The 17,863-nt window shown below is 45.6% G+C and overlaps 1 protein-coding gene across 1 annotated transcript; it reads right to left on the bottom strand.

The window, feature by feature from the left end:
* Window positions 1–2,010: 2,010 nt before the first annotated feature.
* Window positions 2,011–7,613, bottom strand: LOC120053342 (receptor-transporting protein 3-like). Its single transcript, XM_039000465.1, has 2 exons — window positions 7,263–7,613; window positions 2,011–3,008 (listed from the first exon to the last, which is right to left on the bottom strand). Exons 1-2 carry the CDS (start codon window positions 7,409–7,411, stop codon window positions 2,660–2,662), a joined length of 498 nt encoding a protein of 165 aa, XP_038856393.1. The 5' UTR covers window positions 7,412–7,613; the 3' UTR covers window positions 2,011–2,659.
* Window positions 7,614–17,863: the final 10,250 nt, after the last annotated feature.

Below are 17,863 nucleotides of genomic sequence, written 5' to 3'. Positions count from 1 at the left end.
TGGGAAGCACCTCTGAGATCCTGAAGCTGATTCCTTCAAACCGTCCCCTGATCTAAGGCCAGCACCACTATTAGTCACCATGGCCCCTAGCCCGGTCTACTGCAATGCACCTGATGAAAGCAGCCCGGTGGCAGATGATTTCGCAAGGGCGGGGAGGGTAGATAAACCAGTGAGACTAAAACAAGAGACTAATTCAATCCTCCAGAAGGTGCAAGTTTAACATAGTGCTGAAATAATACAGAGACTTAGTAAAAAAAAAAATGTTTGTTTCTTACACTATATCTACCTTCTTAGCAGTTCAAGAGGCCCTATGCATCTTGGGGCAGTTGAAGGCCTGATCAACCTTCACTTGCCCTGAACCCTATTGGTAGCTTTGAGCTGAATTCAGAATGATGCCTTGAGCCTGGGAGATTATTTAGTTTAGTTTTATAAGGTTGGTGATATTCAGGAGGGGTAAATGTAACAGTTGTTCAAATATTTTGTGAGTTTCACCAGGTTCATATATTAATATAGCATGTTGATTTGTTATTATGCATGCCTGAATCCTGGGGAATAGGGGAGCGAGTATTTATGTCGTGCTCAAATCAATTTGATGCACTAAAGGAGAAGTAGGAACTATTTTTCTGTCGTCTTCGGGAAAAGTTATATTACTTTAAGTACAAAGTCATATCTACAGTGTTTTGTTCATGAATAATGTTATATATTTAGAGTTGACTCATAAGTGGATTTGAAATGTAGATGTATATTTATTATGTTAGTGTGTAGTGCTTGACTTGGAGTAAAATAGCTACCGGTACCAATGGCATAGGCATCAGAGGAGGCTGGTGGGCGGCATGTCTGGAAACCACATGTTTGACTCCATTCCGTTTATTTCATTCTAGCCATTACAATAGGCATGTCCTCATATAGCTTCTCCCACCAGCCTCCTCTGGTAGGCATGGGTGGGACTGTGGGGTCTAAGGCCCACTCACTGGGGAGCCAGGCCCTGCCAGGCTCACCCAATCAGATTGAGCAAAAACTAAAAAAGAATACATACTCTTCAGCTTGAATCGACAGTCAATGTAGGAAGACAGTTGACTGTCATTAGTATATTCTTATGAAGGCTACACTTACATGCAGGACTACAATGTTTTACAGTTTATGCATTATTATAATAATCCACTTCGTCACATGCGTTTTGAATCGAGCATCAACGACAAAAATTGAATTGTTTTTTCGTCAACAAAAAAAGTTTGATGCAGTGGGCTCGAACCCACGGTTAAAAAAACTCTATTGATTACATGTCTTTCCTCCAATGGAAAAGCCTATAAGACTGTGACATCAGAGAGGCAGGCAAAGCAAGCTTCAAACAGGAAGCTCACCCTGCGAAGCACACAATAATATCAGTGACATCGTTTTTTTTTCTGTTTTGATGTTAAGATAATAAAACTGTCATAAATAACGCACAGTGCCAAACTGTGATGTAAATGTTATGATGTAAATGTGCATACCTTGTACTTGTGCATTAAAATACATAAAAGTTGCCAATATTATGTTAAAATGTAATTCTGTCATTTTTGTTGTCTCATTTCACCAACCACAGCTAGCTGAAGTAGGACAGCATGGAGTAGCTAAAGTGGGACAGTCTTATAGGCTTTTCCAATGGAGGAAAGAGATCCAGTTTACATTAGAGACCCCCTGTACTTAGGTTAGGCAGGGCTCTGCTTCTTGTCCTGTTCATGGTTTCTTCTAGTACTGTTATTAGTAATGCCTATAAATGCATCAACCACAAGCACCTTTTTTCCCACTCATGTTGTTGACTGTGGAAAATTTAAAACGTGGACAACCATTTTTTAAAATTACATAATTCAAACGAAAGGTACCGGATCTCAGCTCCGCCTGGCTCTCATTTGGATCATAGGTACAGGGTCTCGGACCGGGTGGGACCTGGCCCAATTTAACCCCTGGTTGTACGTAGTCATTGTTTCTATCTGTTTTTCTGATGAAGTAACTCGACAACAGTGAAATTCGTTTTTTAAAGCAGTTTTATAGCAGGTCAGGACATTTGACTCAAAGTTATAAATCATAAAAGGGTGTTTTACTCCCTGCTGACGCCATATGCAAAGAGAAGTACACACACACACACACACACACACACACACACTGAACATTATAAAAATGTTGTCACGTTTTGCACGTGTAAAGTCCCACAAATATTTGTAATCGATGCAAATGGGTTTCTAAAGCAATGTTGCCTTGCTTGTATGCATTTCCATTGTAGCCAGTCGTCTCTGCACCATAAAGGTGATGTCCTCACCTGACATGGGATTTGATTTGTACATCTGTTGAGAAGTAATTCCTTGAAGTAACTCTTTTAAAGTGTAAGAGATTATTGCAAAGAATGCAGATCGGAAACTACTTTCTCAATCAACTATCAACTTTTGTATTAAAAAACAAGTACATTTTGTCTAGATTAAATGGTGGACAATTCAGTTACTGGCTTCTTTTTTCCCCCCCATCCTTGATTCAGAGGATATAGTTTTCGCAGCTTCATCAGGAAATAAAATTCTCTCAACAGTATTATATCCAGTTCCACATTCAACTCTCCTCAAAATTGTTCATTGATTATACAATACATTTAAGAATGAAACATTTCCCAGATGTTTCTATATTTTCCATTCTATGTTTCTTTTGTGGTCACCTGTCTGCAGATGCCATGTTTACAGGCTTCACAATGAGCAGCCTCATGGGGTCCATCACTCCTCCCTTCCAAATGGAATGGCATATTCTTTTCGCCTGCGTCCTTATTATAGCACTTGACGAGGATCTTCTCGACAAGCTTCTCCAGCAGCACCTCGATGTTCTCTGTCTTAAAATGAGGCTCCTCCATTGTACTCTGTACACACCTCTTGCACTCCTGTCTGTAGCGTTTCACTTTAACCATCCCCTTGTCCTCCAACAGACGCATGTGAAACACCACCAGAACTCTTTTCGAAGGCCAGGTCCTCTTACACTTTGAGCACATGAACCTGCAGGGAGAGATAAGTGATACAGTTGAAGTCTGAAGTTTACATACACCTTCCCTATCCTATCTTTAAATTCCCTATCTTAGGTCAGTTAGGATCACCACTTTATTTTAAGAATGTGAAATTACAGAATAATAGTAGAGAGAATGATTTATTTCAGCTTTTATTTCTTTCATCACATTCCCAGTGGGTCAGAAGTTTACATACACTCAATTAGTATTTGGTAGCATTGCCTTTAAATTGTTTAACTTGGGTCAAACATTTCTGGTAGCCTTCCACAACCTTCCGAACAATAAGTTGGGTGAATTTTGGCCCATTCCTCCTGACAGAGCTGGTTTAACTGAGTCAGGTTTGAAGGCCTCCTTGCTCGCACACGCTTTTTCAGTTCTGCCCACAAATATTCTATAGGATTGAGTTCAGGCTTTGTGATGGCCACTCCAATACCTTGACTTTGTTGTCCTTAATATGGCTTGGGGGCAGTATTTCGATGTCTGGATGAGAAGTGTGCCCAAAGTAAACTGCCTGTTACTCAGGCCCAGAAGCTAGGATATGCATAGAGATTCGGATAGAAAACACTCTAACGTTTCCAAAACTGTTAAAATAATGTCTGTGAGTATAACATAACTGATATGACAGGCAAAAACCTGAGGAAAATCCATCCAGGAAGTGGGATTTTTTTTATGTGGGTATTTTCAATTGAATGCCTATAGGGTATCTAATAGGTTACGACCCAGATTGCAGTTCCTATGGCTTCCACTAGATGTCAACAGTCTTTAGACATTGTTTCAGGCTTGTTTTCTGACAAATTAAGAAGAATGAGACCTTTCTCTCAGCGGACTGTAGAATCATGCAGTGCTGGTTTTGCGCATGACCGAGTGCACGCCCTTCGTTGTTATTCCTTTCTATTGAATACGCTATTGTCCGGTTTAAATATTATCGATTATTTAGACAATTGACAACCTGAGGAATAATTATAAACATCGTTTGACATGTTTCGACGAACTTTACCGGTACTATTAGGATGTATTCGTCTGCATGTTTTGACTGCCTTTGAGCCAGTGGATTACTGAAAACCCACCAACAAAACTGAGTTTTTGGGATATAAAGAGGGACTTTATCGAAACAAAACAAACATTTATTGTGTAGCTCGTGACTGCAACCATATGAAGATCTTCAAAGGTAAGTGATTAATTTTATCGCTATTTCTGACTTTTGTAATTCCTTTACTTGGTTGTAAAATGTTTGTATGCTTTTGTAAGCGGGGCGCTATCCTCAGATAATCTCATGGTATGCTTTTGCAGTAAAGCCTTTTTGAAATCTGACAAAGCGGCTGGATTAACAAGAAGTTAATCTTTAAAACCTGTTTGGGCTGCAAGCCCGACGCCGGTACACTTATGACAACATCCAGCTCAAGTGCAGGGCGCGAAATTCAAAATATATTTTTTTTAAATATTTAACTTTCACACATTAACAAGTCCAATACAGCATATGAAAGGTACACATCTTGTGAATCAAGCCAACATGTCCGATTTTTTAAATGTTTTACAGGGAAGACAAAATATGTAAATCTATTAGCTAACCACGTTAGCGAAAGACACCACTTTTTTACTCCAACAGTTTCTTACTCCATCAGTAGCTATCACAAATTCGACCAAATAAAGATATAAATAGCCACTAACCAAGAAACAACTTCATCAGATGACAGTCTGATAACATATTTATTGTATAGCATATGTTTTGTTCGAAAAATTTGCATATTTCAGGTATAAATCATAGTTTACATTTCAGCTACAATCAGAAATTGCACCGAAAGCAGCCATAATATTTACAGACACCAACGTCAAATACCTAATTACTCATCATAAAACATTTCTGAAAAATACATAGTGTACAGCAATTGAAAGACAGGCATCTTGTGATTCCAGACAATATTTCCGATTTATTAAATGTTTTACAGCGAAAACAAAATGTAGCGTTATATTAGCGTAGCCACAATAGCCAGAAACACTTGGGCGCCCACGACCAGTTCACATGCACGACAGATATTAGAAATAGCATCATAAAATGTTTCTTACTTTTGGTGATCTTCCGTCAGAATGTTGGACAAGGTGTCCTTTGTCCAGAACAGTCGTTGTTTTGATCTGGAACGGCAAATATCCCTCTTCATTTAGCATGGGCACTTGCCAAGTGGCACGGATCACTCCAACGTCAACAAAGTCAGAGAACGGAACACGGCAAAACTCCCGAAAAAATTTCAATAATCTGATTAAACTATATTGAAAAAACATACATTACGATGATATGGTCACATGTATCAAATAAAATCCGAGCCGGAGATGTTAGTCGTTCATAACGACAGCTAAACAGAAGACAAATCCATGTCCTCTTTCGCGCGCTCCAGAAACAGGATATGGACGGTCACGTCAAACAAAGAGCTTTTATTCCACCTCAGACCAAGATAAACACAAAATTTCTTCTCTCACCGCCTCTTGACAACCAGGGGAAGGTGTATGAAGTGTACGTAGACTCTTACGTATCATGCCCATGTATAGGCATGAAGTTGAACAGAGCAACGATTTCTGACATTCCACTTCCTGGTCAGGAAATGTGCTGCAGAATGAGTTCTGTTTCACTCAGAGAAATAAATCTAACGGTTTTAGAAACTAGAGAGTGTTTTCTATCCAATAGTAATAATAATATGCATATTGTACGAGCAAGAATTGAGTACGAGGCCGTTTGAAATGGGCACGATTTAACTGGCTACTCAATACTGCCCCTTGCAGCCATAACAGGTTAGGCCGATGTATAACACTTGTATTTTTTATGAATGTTTATTATGACTATTTCTGTATTTTGAATTTGGCGCTCTGCAATTTCACCGGATGTTGTCGAGGTGGGTCGCTAGCGGAACACCTGCGCCAGAAAGGTTAAGCCATTTTGCCACAACTCTGGAAGTACGCTTGGGGTCATTGTCCATTTGGAAGAACCATTTGCAACCAAGCTTTAACTTCCTGACTGATGTCTTGAGATGTTGCTTCAATATATCCACATAATTTTCCTCCCTCATGATGCCATCTATTTTGTGAAGTGCACCAGTCCCTCCTGCAGCAAAGCACCCCCACAACATGATGCTGCCACCCCCGTGCTTCACGGTTGGGGTGGTGTTCTTCGGCTTGCAAGCTCCCCCCCTTTTTCCTCCAAACATAATGATGGTCATTATTGCCAAACAGTTCTATTTTTGTTTCATCAGACCAGAGGACATTTCTCCAAAAAGTACGATCTTTGTGCCCATGTGCAGTTGCAAACCATAGTCTGGCTTTTTAATGGCTGTTTTGGAGCAGTGGCTTCTTCCTTGCTGAGCGGCCTTTCAGGTTATGTCGATATAGGACTCGTTTTACTGTGGATGTAGATACTTTTGTTCTTGTTTCCTCCAGCATCTTCACAAGGTCCTTTGCTGTTGTTCTGGGATTGATTTGCACTTTTCGCACCAAAGTACGTTCATCTCTACGAGACAGAAGGCGTCTCCTTCCTGAGCGGTATGACGGCTGCGTGGTCCCATGGTGTTTATATTTGCGTACTATTGTTTGTACAGATGAACGTGGTACCTTCAGGCATTTGGAAATTGCTCCCAAGGATGAACCAGACTTGTGGAGGTTTACACATTTTTTTCTGAGGTCTTGGCTGATTTCTTTTGATTTTTCCATGATGTCAAGCAAAGAGGCACTGACTTTGAAGGTAGGCCTTGAAATACATCCACAGGTACACCTCCAATTGACTCCAATAGCCTATCAGATGCTTCTAAAGCAATGACATTTTCTGGAATTTTCCAAGCCGTTTAAAGGCACAGTCAACTTAGTGTATGTAAACTTCTGACCCACTGGAATTGTGATACAGTGAGTTATAAGTGAAATGATCTGTAAACAATTGTTGGAAAAATTACTTGTGTCATGCGCAAAGTAGATGTCCTAACCGACTTGCCAAAACTATTGTTTGTTAAATAGAAACGAGTGAATGACTCCAACCTAAGTGTATGTAAACTTACAACTTCAACTGTATGTAAATATCTAATTTCAGTATAACAAGTTAGTAAATAAAGTATATTTCATGTCTTAATTCTGAATGTAATCTATTAAGTCCCTATCCGTTTGAATACAGTAATTTAACATTTAATCAGGTTTAATGTACTTTTGTAAACACATTTCTATGATCTGAATTGAATTAATATACGTCTATTTACACTTTATTCAAAGAGCCTACCTTGCAAACGCCCCACTGATGTACTGCTGCCAACCTCTCGCTGGGTGATCAGGACTGATGTCGTTATCAAATTCAATGCTCCAGGTGTCCTCTATGTCATGCTCCTCAATCGTGTTCTGGAGAATGCTGGCCCATTCCTGAAGATCCATTGCTTCTGAGCAGAGGAAGTAGTAGCTTTCCAAAACGGACAGTTTAGCTGTAGCTTTTCGAAACGTATGTCTGTCCGTGAGATTGTGTCTACTCACTGGGCTTTATATATGCTATCTACTGAGCTGTCCATCATCACAGCTGATGGTTGATTGGCTCTGCATTTGGACAACTGACATCAACACCTCTGTTGCTAGAGCTACGAAAGGACGAGAGAAATGAAACTGAAAGCTTGCTCTCTGTTTTCCGTTAAGTTTCGATTTGCTGCTCAAATTACTTTGTCATTATGACATGTCTCTACAAAGTCCAGCGCAATAATCCGGCATGTAGAATGTGATAACGGCGCTCCACAAATACCAAATATGAATACTGTATGTGCTATGGCGTAAACTTTCAATTTCCTTTCCCCAGCATCTTACATGGACGATGGTAAGCTATCTGTATTGAGTATGATGGGAGACAGAGTGCTAGTTTCAAGCACAGGGCGCAGCAGGTGTTTATTTAGAAAAGGACCACAGGAGGAGGCAGGTAGCAGGGTCCAGGGACAGACAGAAGGTCATACACAGGGAATCCAAAAAGGTAACAGTACAGCAAGGGAAAAGGCTAATAACGTAGTCGAGGAGATCAGGCAAGAGGTTGATGACAGGAAAACTGATAGGCAAAAGTACAGGCAGGGAATAGGCAAAAAACCACGATACATGGGAGGACTAATATGGAAATAAACAGTACTCCGAATAGAATGTGTACATAAATAAACAATACCTCACGGGGTGGGGGTGCAATGAACTGAATTAAATCGTGTGTGTAAATGACATACAGGTGTGTGAACAGGTGATCAGAAATCAGGTGATTGGGATCTGGAGAGTGAGCTGCGTTCAGGGGATCAAATCAAAGTGTATTTGTCACGTGTGTAGACCTTACAGTGAAATGATTACTTACAGGCTCTAACCAATAGTGTAAAAAAGGTATTAGGTGAACAATAGGTAAGTAAATAAATAAAACAACAGTAAAAAGACAGTGAAAAACAACAGTAGCGAGGCTATAAAAGTAGCGAGGCTACATACACCGGTTAATCAGGCTGATTGAGATAGTATGTACATGTAGATATGGTTAAAGTGACTATGTATATGTAACGGATGTGAAATGGCTAGCTAGTTAGCGGGTACGCGCTACTAGCATTTCAATCAGTTACGTCACTTGCTCTGAAACCTAGAAGTAGTGTTGCCCCTTGCTCTGCAAGGGCCGTGGCTTTTGTGGAGCGATGGGTAACGACGCTTCGTGGGTGACTGTTGTTGATGTGTGCAGAGGGTCCCTGGTTCGCGCCCGTGTCGGGGCGAGGGGACGGTTTAAAGTTATACTGTTACATTGGTGCCGTGACCCGGATCACTGGTTGCTGCGGAAAAGGAGGAGGTTGAAAGGGGGGTGAGTGTAACGGATGTGAAATGGCTAGCTAGTTAGCGGGTACGCGCTACTAGCATTTCAATCAGTTACGTCACTTGCTCTGAAACCTAGAAGTAGTGTTGCCCCTTGCTCTGCAAGGGCCGCGGCTTTTGTGGAGCGATGGGCAACGACGCTTAGTGGGCGACCGTTGTTGATGTGTGCAGAAGGTCCCTGGTTCGCGCCCGTGTCGGGGCGAGGGGACGTAATAAAGTTATACTGTTACATTGATGTTGTTGACCCGGATCACTGGTTGCTGCGGAAAAGGAGGAGGTTGAAAGGGGGGTGAGTGTAACGGATGTGAAATGGCTAGCTAGTTAGCGGGTACGCGCTACTAGCATTTCAATCAGTTACGTCACTTGCTCTGAAACCTAGAAGTAGTGTTGCCCCTTGCTCTGCAAGGGCCCTGGCCTTTGTGGCGCGATGGGTAACGATGCTTCGTGGGCGACCGTTGTTGATGTGTGCAGAAGGTGCCTGGTTCGCGCCCGTGTCGGGGCGAGGGGACGGTTTAAAGTTATACTGTTACATATATATGATGAACAGAGAGTAGCAGTAGCGTAATAGAGGGTGTGGCGGGACACAATGCAGAGAGCCCGGTTAGCCAATGTGCGGGAGGACTGGTTGGTTGGGCCAATTGAGGTAGTATGTACATGAATGTATCGTTAAAGGGACTATGCATATATGATAAACAGAGAGTAGCAGCAGCGTAAAAAGAGGGGTTGGGGGGGGCACACAATGCAAATAGTCCGGGTAGCCATTTGATTACCTGTTCAGGAGTCTTATGGCTCGGGGGTAAAAACTGTTGAGAAGCCTTTTTGTCCTAGACTTGGCACTCCGGTACCGCTTGCCATGCGGTAGTAGAGGGAACAGTCTATGACTGGGGTGGCTGGGGTCTTTGACAATTTTTAGGGCCTGGCTCTGACACCGCTTGGTGAAGAGGTCCTGGATGGCAGGCAGCTTAGCCCCAGTGATGTACTGGGCCGTACGCACTACCCTCTGTTGTGCCTTGCGGTCGGATGCGGAGCAATGGCCATACCAGGCAGTGATGCCGCTGTAGACCCTTTTGAGGATCTCAGGACCCATGCCAAATCTTTTTAGTTTCCTGAGGGGGAATAGGCTTTGTCGTGCCTTCTTCACGACTGTCTTGGTGTGTTTGGACCATTCTAGTTTGTTGTTGATGTGGACACCAAGGAACTTGAAGCTCTCAACCTGCTCCACTACAGCCCCGTCGATGAGAATGGGGGCGTACTCGGTCCTCCTTTTCCTGTAGTCCACAATCATCTCCTTTGTATTGGTTACGTTGAGGGAGAGGCCAGGTCTCTGACCAGGTCTCTGACCTCCTGTCACGTTCCTGACCTTGTTTTCCTTTTGTATAGTTGTGTTTAGTGGGTCAGGACGTGAGCTGGGTGGGCAGTCTGTGTTGTTTGTTCTATGTTAAGTGTTAGGTTTAATTGACCTTGTATGGCTCTCAATCAGAGGCAGGTGTTTTACGTTTTCCTCTGATTGAGAACCATATATAGGTAGGTTGTTTCACATTGTTTGTTGTGGGTGGTTGTCTTCCGTGTCTGTATGTCTACCACACGGGACTGTTTCGTTTGTCGTTCGTGTATGTAGTCTGTTCCTGTTCGTGCGTTCTTCGTAGTTTGTACGTTCGTTTGTTCAGGTCTGTTGACTTCGTTTATTATTTTATAGATTCTCAAGTGTGTTTAGTTTTCGTCTTGTTTAATAAATATCATTATGTATTCATCATCCGCTGCGCCTTGGTCCGCTCACTCACCTCAAGACGAGCGTTACAGAACTACCCACCGTAAAAGGACCAAGCAGCGTGTGAAACAGCAACAGGACCCACCTACACAGGATTTCTGGACATGGGAGGACGAATTGGATGGTAAGGGACCTTGGGCTCAACCTGGAGAATATCGCCGCCCTCGTGAAGAGCTGGAGGCAGCTAAAGCCGAGAGGCGGTGGTATGAGGAGGCAGCAAGGAGACGAGGCTGGAAGCCTGTTAATCAAGCCCAAAAATGTCTTGGGGGGGGGGGGGGGGGCTAAAAGGGAGTGTGGCGAAGTCAGGTAGGAGACCTGCGCCTACTCCCTGTACTTACCGTGGAGAGCGAGAGTACGGGCAGACACCGTGTTACGCAGTAGAGCGCATGGTGTCTCCTGTACGTGTGCATAGCCCGGTGCGGTACATACCAGCTCCTCGTATCGGCCGGGCTAGATTGAGTATTGAGCCAGGTGCCATGAAGCCGGCTCAACGCGTCTGGTCTCCAGTGCGTCTCCTCGGGCCGGTTTACATGGCACCAGCCTTACGCATGGTGTCCCCGGTTCGCCTACATATTCCGGTGCGGGTTATTCCACCTCCCCGCACTGGTCGGGCGACGGGGAGCATACAACCAGGTAAGGTTGGGCAGGCTCAGTGCTCAAGGGAGCCAGTACGCCTGCATGGTCCGGTATTTCCGGCGCCACGTCCCCGCCCCAGCCCAGTACCACCAGTGCCTACACCATGCATCAGGCTTCCTGTGCGTCTCCAGAGCCTTGTTCCTCCTCCACGCACTAGCCCTATGGTGCGTGTCTCCAGCCCATTACCACCAGTGCCTACACCACGCACCAAGCCTCCTGTGCGCCTCCAGAGTCCTGTGCGTCCTGTTGCTGCTCCCCGCACTAGCCTGAAGGTGCGTGTCCTTAGCCCGGTACCTCCAGTTCCGGCACCACGCACCAGGCCTACAGTGCGTCTCAGCCGGCCAGAGTCTGCCGTCTGCCCAGCGGCGCCTGAACTGCCCGTCTGCCCAGCGGCGCCTGAACTGCCCGTCTGCCCAGCGGCGCCTGAACTGCCCGTCTGCCCAACGGCGCCTGAACTGCCCGTCTGCCCAACGCCGTCTGAACTGTCCGTCTGCCAAGCGCCGCATGAACTGCCCGTCTGTACTGAGCCTTCAAAGCCGCCCGTCTGTACTGAGCCTGCAAAGCCGCCCGTCTGCCATGAGCCTTCAGAGCCGTCCGCCAGACAGGAGCCGCTAGAGCCTTCCGCCAGACAGGAGCCGCTAGAGCCTTCCACCAGACAGGAGCAGCCAGAGCCTTCCGCCAGACAGGAGCAGCCAGAGCCTTCCGCCAGACAGGATCAGCCAGAGCCTTCCGCCAGACAGGATCAGCCAGAGCCTTCCGCCAGACAGGATCAGCCAGAGCCTTCCGCCAGACAGGATCAGCCAGAGCCTTCCAGCCAGGACCAGCCAGAGCCGTCCAGCCAGGACCAGCCAGAGCCGTCCAGCCAGGACCAGCCAGAGCCGTCCAGCCAGGACCAGCCAGAGCCGTCCAGCCAGGAGCTGCCAGAGCCAGCCAGTCAGGAGCTGCCAGAGCCAGCCAGTCAGGAGCTGCCAGAGCCAGCCAGTCAGGAGCAGCCAGAGCCTTCCGCCAGACAGGATCAGCCAGAGCCTTCCGCCAGACAGGATCAGCCAGAGCCTTCCGCCAGACAGGATCAGCCAGAGCCTTCCGCCAGACAGGATCAGCCAGAGCCTTCCGCCAGACAGGATCAGCCAGAGCCTTCCAGCCATGAGCAGCCAGAGCCGTCCAGCCAGGACCAGCCAGAGCCGTCCAGCCAGGACCAGCCAGAGCCGTCCAGCCAGGACCGTCCAGCCAGGACCAGCCAGAGCCGTCCAGCCAGGACCAGCCAGAGCCGTCCAGCCAGGAGCTGCCAGAGCCAGCCAGTCGGGAGCTGCCAGAGCCAGCCAGTCGGGAGCTGCCAGAGCCAGCCAGTCGGGAGCTGCCAGAGCCAGCCAGCCGGGATCCGCCAGAGCCAGCCAGCCGGGATCCGCCAGAGCCAGCCAGCCGGGATCCGCCAGAGCCAGCCAGCCGGGATCCGCCAGAGCCAGCCAGCCGGGATCCGCCAGAGCCAGCCAGCCGGGATCCGCCAGAGCCAGCCAGCCAGGATCCGCCAGAGCCAGCCAGCCAGGATCCGCCAGAGCCAGCCAGCCAGGATCCGCCAGAGCCAGCCAGCCAGGATCCGCCAGAGCCAGCCAGCCAGGATCCGCCAGAGCCAGCCAGCCAGGATCCGCCCCTCATTCCGGTGTTGCCCCTCATTCTGGTGTTGCCCCTCAGTCCGGTGCTGCCCCTCAGTCCGGTGCTGCCCCTCAGTCCGGTGCTGCCCCTTATCCCGGTGCTGCCCCTTATCCCGGTGCTGTCCCTTATCCCGGTGAGGCCCCTTATCCCAGTGATGCCCCTTATCCCGGTGATGCCCCTTAATTTAGGTGGGTTTATTTGGAGGGTGGTCATTGGGAGGGGGATACGGAAGCGGGGAGTGACTATGGTGGTGTGGGGACAGCGTCCGGAGCCGGAGCCGCCACCGTGGACAGATGCCCACCCAAACCCTCCCCTTGAGGTTGAGTTTTGCGGCCGGAGTCCGCATCTTGGGGGGGGGGGGGTAATGTCACGTTCCTGACCTTGTTTTCCTTTTGTATAGTTGTGTTTAGTGGGTCAGGACGTGAGCTGGGTGGGCAGTCTGTGTTGTTTGTTCTATGTTAAGTGTTAGGTTTAATTGACCTTGTATGGCTCTCAATCAGAGGCAGGTGTTTTACGTTTTCCTCTGATTGAGAACCATATATAGGTAGGTTGTTTCACATTGTTTGTTGTGGGTGGTTGTCTTCCGTGTCTGTATGTCTACCACACGGGACTGTTTCGTTTGTCGTTCGTGTATGTAGTCTGTTCCTGTTCGTGCGTTCTTCGTAGTTTGTAAGTTCGTTTGTTCAGGTCTGTTGACTTCGTTTATTATTTTGTAGATTCTCAAGTGTGTTTAGTTTTCGTCTTGTTTAATAAATATCATTATGTATTCATCATCCGCTGCGCCTTGGTCCGCTCACTCACCTCAAGACGAGCGTTACACCTCCTCCCTATAGGCTGTCTCGTCTATGTGTTTGAGAGTGTGAGCTGGAAAGTGGGCTGGAAAGTGAGCTGCGTTCAGGGGATATATGTGTTTGAGACTGTGAGTTGGAAGCAGACGTTACACTATCAAGATCCCCTTTATACCTAGTTCTAACTTGTGTCCTTTATCCTGATCTTGTCCACATTCTGATTGTGCCCACGTTTTCAGACAGTCGTAGACAGTCAAGACAAATGGTGATCTGATTGTGATCAGACCCCCCCTGGGGAGCCAGGCCCAACCAATCAGAATGAGTTTTCCCCACAAAAGGGCTATATTACAGTCAGAAATACACCTTAGAACCCAACACCCCCCCCCCTCCCCCAGATGATCCCGCACGTGGTCTGCGGTTGTGAGGCCGGTTGGACGTACTGCCAAATTCTTTAAAATGACGTTGAAGGCGGCTTATGGTAGAGAAATTATGGTAGAGGTAGAGAAACCTACCCCCTCCGGGGGTAGGTCGTCAGGAAGCAACAAGCAGTGTAGACAGATCTGGACAGGGAAACAATTTTAAATAATTATTATTCCGCCCTACAAAATCATTGATAGGTGAGTGATTACATCAATATTGTAAGAGGTGCGTAACTGGCTGCAGGGAAGTCAGGCGCAGGAGAGCAGAACTGGGTAATAACCGGAGCAGTTTAATGAGGAAAAACCAACGGCACCCAGAACAACAAAATATGGGTTGAAATAACCCGTCGCAAACCAGTCTGAAGTGCACATACACTTTACAACAAACAATTCCACACACAGACATGGGGGGACCAGAGGGTTATATACATGTCAAGTAATGAGGGAATGTAAACCAGGTGTGTGGGAAAACAAGACAAAACAAATGGAAAATGAAAGGTGGATCGGCGATGGCTTTAAGACCGGTGACGTCGACCGCCGAACGCCGCCCGAACAAGGAGAGGAACCGACTTCGGCGGAAGTCGTGACAAATATGTGTTTTACAATAAATAAATAATATTTTGAAAGAATAGCTGTGAAATAATTTGCATAAAGGGACGGACCAGAAAATAGGGTCACAATGCAGACATAGTGGACGGATAAGAGACATAATTTTACTACCATGTGTAGAGGCAACAGCAGATCAGAGACACGTGTTGACATATTTCAGGAAATGTGGGCACAATCAGAATGTAGACAAGATCAGGACAAATGACTCATGTTAGCACTAGGTATAAACGGGGATAATGTCTGCTGGCAATCAGATGAAGGTGAATAGGGCCTTCTTTATCTAGTCTACACAATAAAGAGCTCTCAAGATGCAGACAGTCAATGAAATATATCAGGGGATGTGAAAAGAAGGCCCGGAATATCGTCAAAGATCCCAACCACCCAAACCATAGACTATTTACTCTGCTGCCGCACGGCAAGATGTACCGGTGCATCAAGTCTGACACCAACAGGCTCTTGAACAGCTTCTATCCCCAAGTAATACGACTGATAAATAGCTAACAAAATAGTTACAGTACATGGACTGAGTTTACCTTGTATCTTTATTGACTTTTTATTTCAGTATTTGCACTGTCTCTATGCACGCTCACAGGGCCCTACACACTCACACACACTGTCACTCCAACACACACACACACTCACTCCATCATTTTGTCGCTCACACATAATATGCACATACATTTATACTGACTCTACACACCTGCACACTCACTCACATACAAGCTATTGCTGCTCTGTTTATCTCATATCCTGTTGCCTAGTCACCTGACCCCTATACATATCTACCTCCATCACTCCAGTATCCCTGTCACCTTACCCCTATACATATCTACCTCCATCACTCCAGTATCCCTGTCACCTTACCCCTATACATATCTACCTCTATCCCTATACATATCTACCTCTATCACTCCAGTATCCCTGCACGTGTAAATATGGTACAGGAACTGACTGACCCTGTATATAGCACCGTACCCCTATACATATCTACCTCTATCACTCCAGTATCCCTGCACGTGTAAATAGGGTACAGGAACTGACTGACCCTGTATATAGCACCGTACCCCTATACATATCTACCTCTATCACTCCAGTATCCCTGCACGTGTAAATAGGGTACAGGAACTGACTGACCCTGTATATAGCACCGTACCCCTATACATATCTACCTCTATCACTCCAGTATCCCTGCACATCGTAAATATGATATTGGAACAAACTTTTTGAAACATTACTTACTTACTTTGTGTATTTCATATTTTTTTATTCTTATTTCTCGTGTGCTTTTTTTCTAGTAATACATTGTTATTGATTATTGCATTGTTGGGTTTTGAGTTTGCAAGAGAGGCATTTCACTGTACTTGGGCCTGTGACATTAACACTTGAGACCTGAAAAAGAGAACTCACCCAGAATGATAGAAATTTGTGCTAAAGGTCATGCTGCCACCTACTGGAGTCTTTTCAGAGCAACATGGTCAACATGTCAGGTCAATTTTCAAGTCATCCTTTGTGTGACATGATTACAAAATATGAACTCTTAGTAACACTTAATTTTAAGGGGTCCTTATTACATTGTAATTACAAATGTAATTACACTGTAACAAGTATTGTAATTAATTGTAACAATTCATAGTTGCCAGCAGCATACCACCCTGCATACCACTGCTGGCTTGCTTCTGAAGCTAAGCAGGGTTGGTCCTGGTCAGTCCCTGGATGGGAGACCAGATGCTGCTGGAAGTGGTGTTGTTGGGCCAGTAGGAGGCACTCTTTCCTCTGGTCTAAACAAAGATCCCAATGCCCCAGGGCAGTGATTGGGGACACTGCTCTGTGTAGGGTGCCGTCTTTCGGATGGGACGTTAAACGGGTGTACTGACTCTCTGAGGTCATTAAAGATCCCATGGCACTTATCGTAAGAGTAGGGGTGTTAACCCTGGTGTCCTGGCTAAATTCCCAATCTGGCCCTCAACCATCACGGTCACCTAATAATCCCCAGTTTACAATTGGCTCACTCATCCCCCTCCTCTCCCCTGTAACTATTCCCCAGGTCGTTGCTGCAAATGAGAATGTGTTCTCAGTCAACTTACCTGGTAAAATAACGGATAAATAAATAAATAAAAAATAAATAGTTACACTGTAATAACATGGCTCCCCAGGGGGGTCTGTTAAAAAAATTTTAGTTGGTAATTGCAGTCAGAAATTACAGGGGTGTAACAACGAATGCTTGTTACCGTGCTTGTTACAAATGTTAAAGTTACTGGTAGCATCCCAACACACCATATTTAAGCCAGTGATAAGTGTTAGCCAATTGAAAACCTACCACCTCGTTGACACAACTCTGCAATAGAAATCTGGGGTCTCATGCCCAAGCACAGTGTCAAAATGTGTTCACAAACTGTTCACATGAACAAATAAACTTACAAACCTCACTTTGGGTCAAATTCTTTTACCATCAATTACATTGTTTTAGACACATTCAAATAAACAGCTGTGGTTAAAATTATGAGATAGTCATTCGTGCTTGCCAAATTGTGCGCTGATTAAGCTTGGCTGAATAATGGTTTATACACTGAACAAAAATATAAACGCAATATGTAAAGTGTTGGTCCCATGTTTCACGAGCTGAAATAAAACATACGAGAAATGTTCCATACACACAAGAAGCTTATTTCTCTCAAAATGTGGGAACAAATTTGTTTACATCCCTATTAGTGAGCATTTTATCCTTTGTCAAGATAATCCATCCACCTGACAGGTGTGGCATATCAAGAAGCTGATTAAACAGCATTATCATTACACAGATGCACCTTGTGCTGGAGACAACAAAAGGTCACTCTAAAATGTGCAGTTTTGTCACACAACACAATGCCACAGATGTCTCAAGTTTTGAGGGAGCATGCAATTGGCATGCTGACAGCAGGAATGTCCACCAGAGCTGTTGCCAGATAATGTAATGTTAATTTCTCTACCATAAGCCGCCTTCAACGTCATTTTAAAGAATTTGGCAGTACGTCCAACCGGCCTCACAACCGCAGACCACGTGCGGGATCATCTGGGGGAGGGGGGGGGGGTGTTGGGTTCTAAGGTGTATTTCTGACTGTAATATAGCCCTTTTGTGGGGAAAACTCATTCTGATTGGTTGGGCCTGGCTCCC

This window comes from Salvelinus namaycush, chromosome 9 (genome assembly GCF_016432855.1).
Source record: "Salvelinus namaycush isolate Seneca chromosome 9, SaNama_1.0, whole genome shotgun sequence".
NCBI lineage: Eukaryota > Metazoa > Chordata > Actinopteri > Salmoniformes > Salmonidae > Salvelinus > Salvelinus namaycush.
This window is presented reverse-complemented; position numbering and strand designations above follow the sequence as displayed.

What these genes read in the sequence shown, in the direction of transcription:
- LOC120053342 (XM_039000465.1), bottom strand. Translation starts at nt 7,411, where the DNA reads ATGGATCTTCAGGAATGGGCCAGCATTCTCCAGAACACGATTGAGGAG. An exon ending in ATCAGTGGGGCGTTTGCAAG is followed by an intron (nt 3,009 to 7,262) that starts GTAGGCTCTTTG and finishes CTCTCCCTGCAG; the next exon opens with GTTCATGTGCTCAAAGTGTA.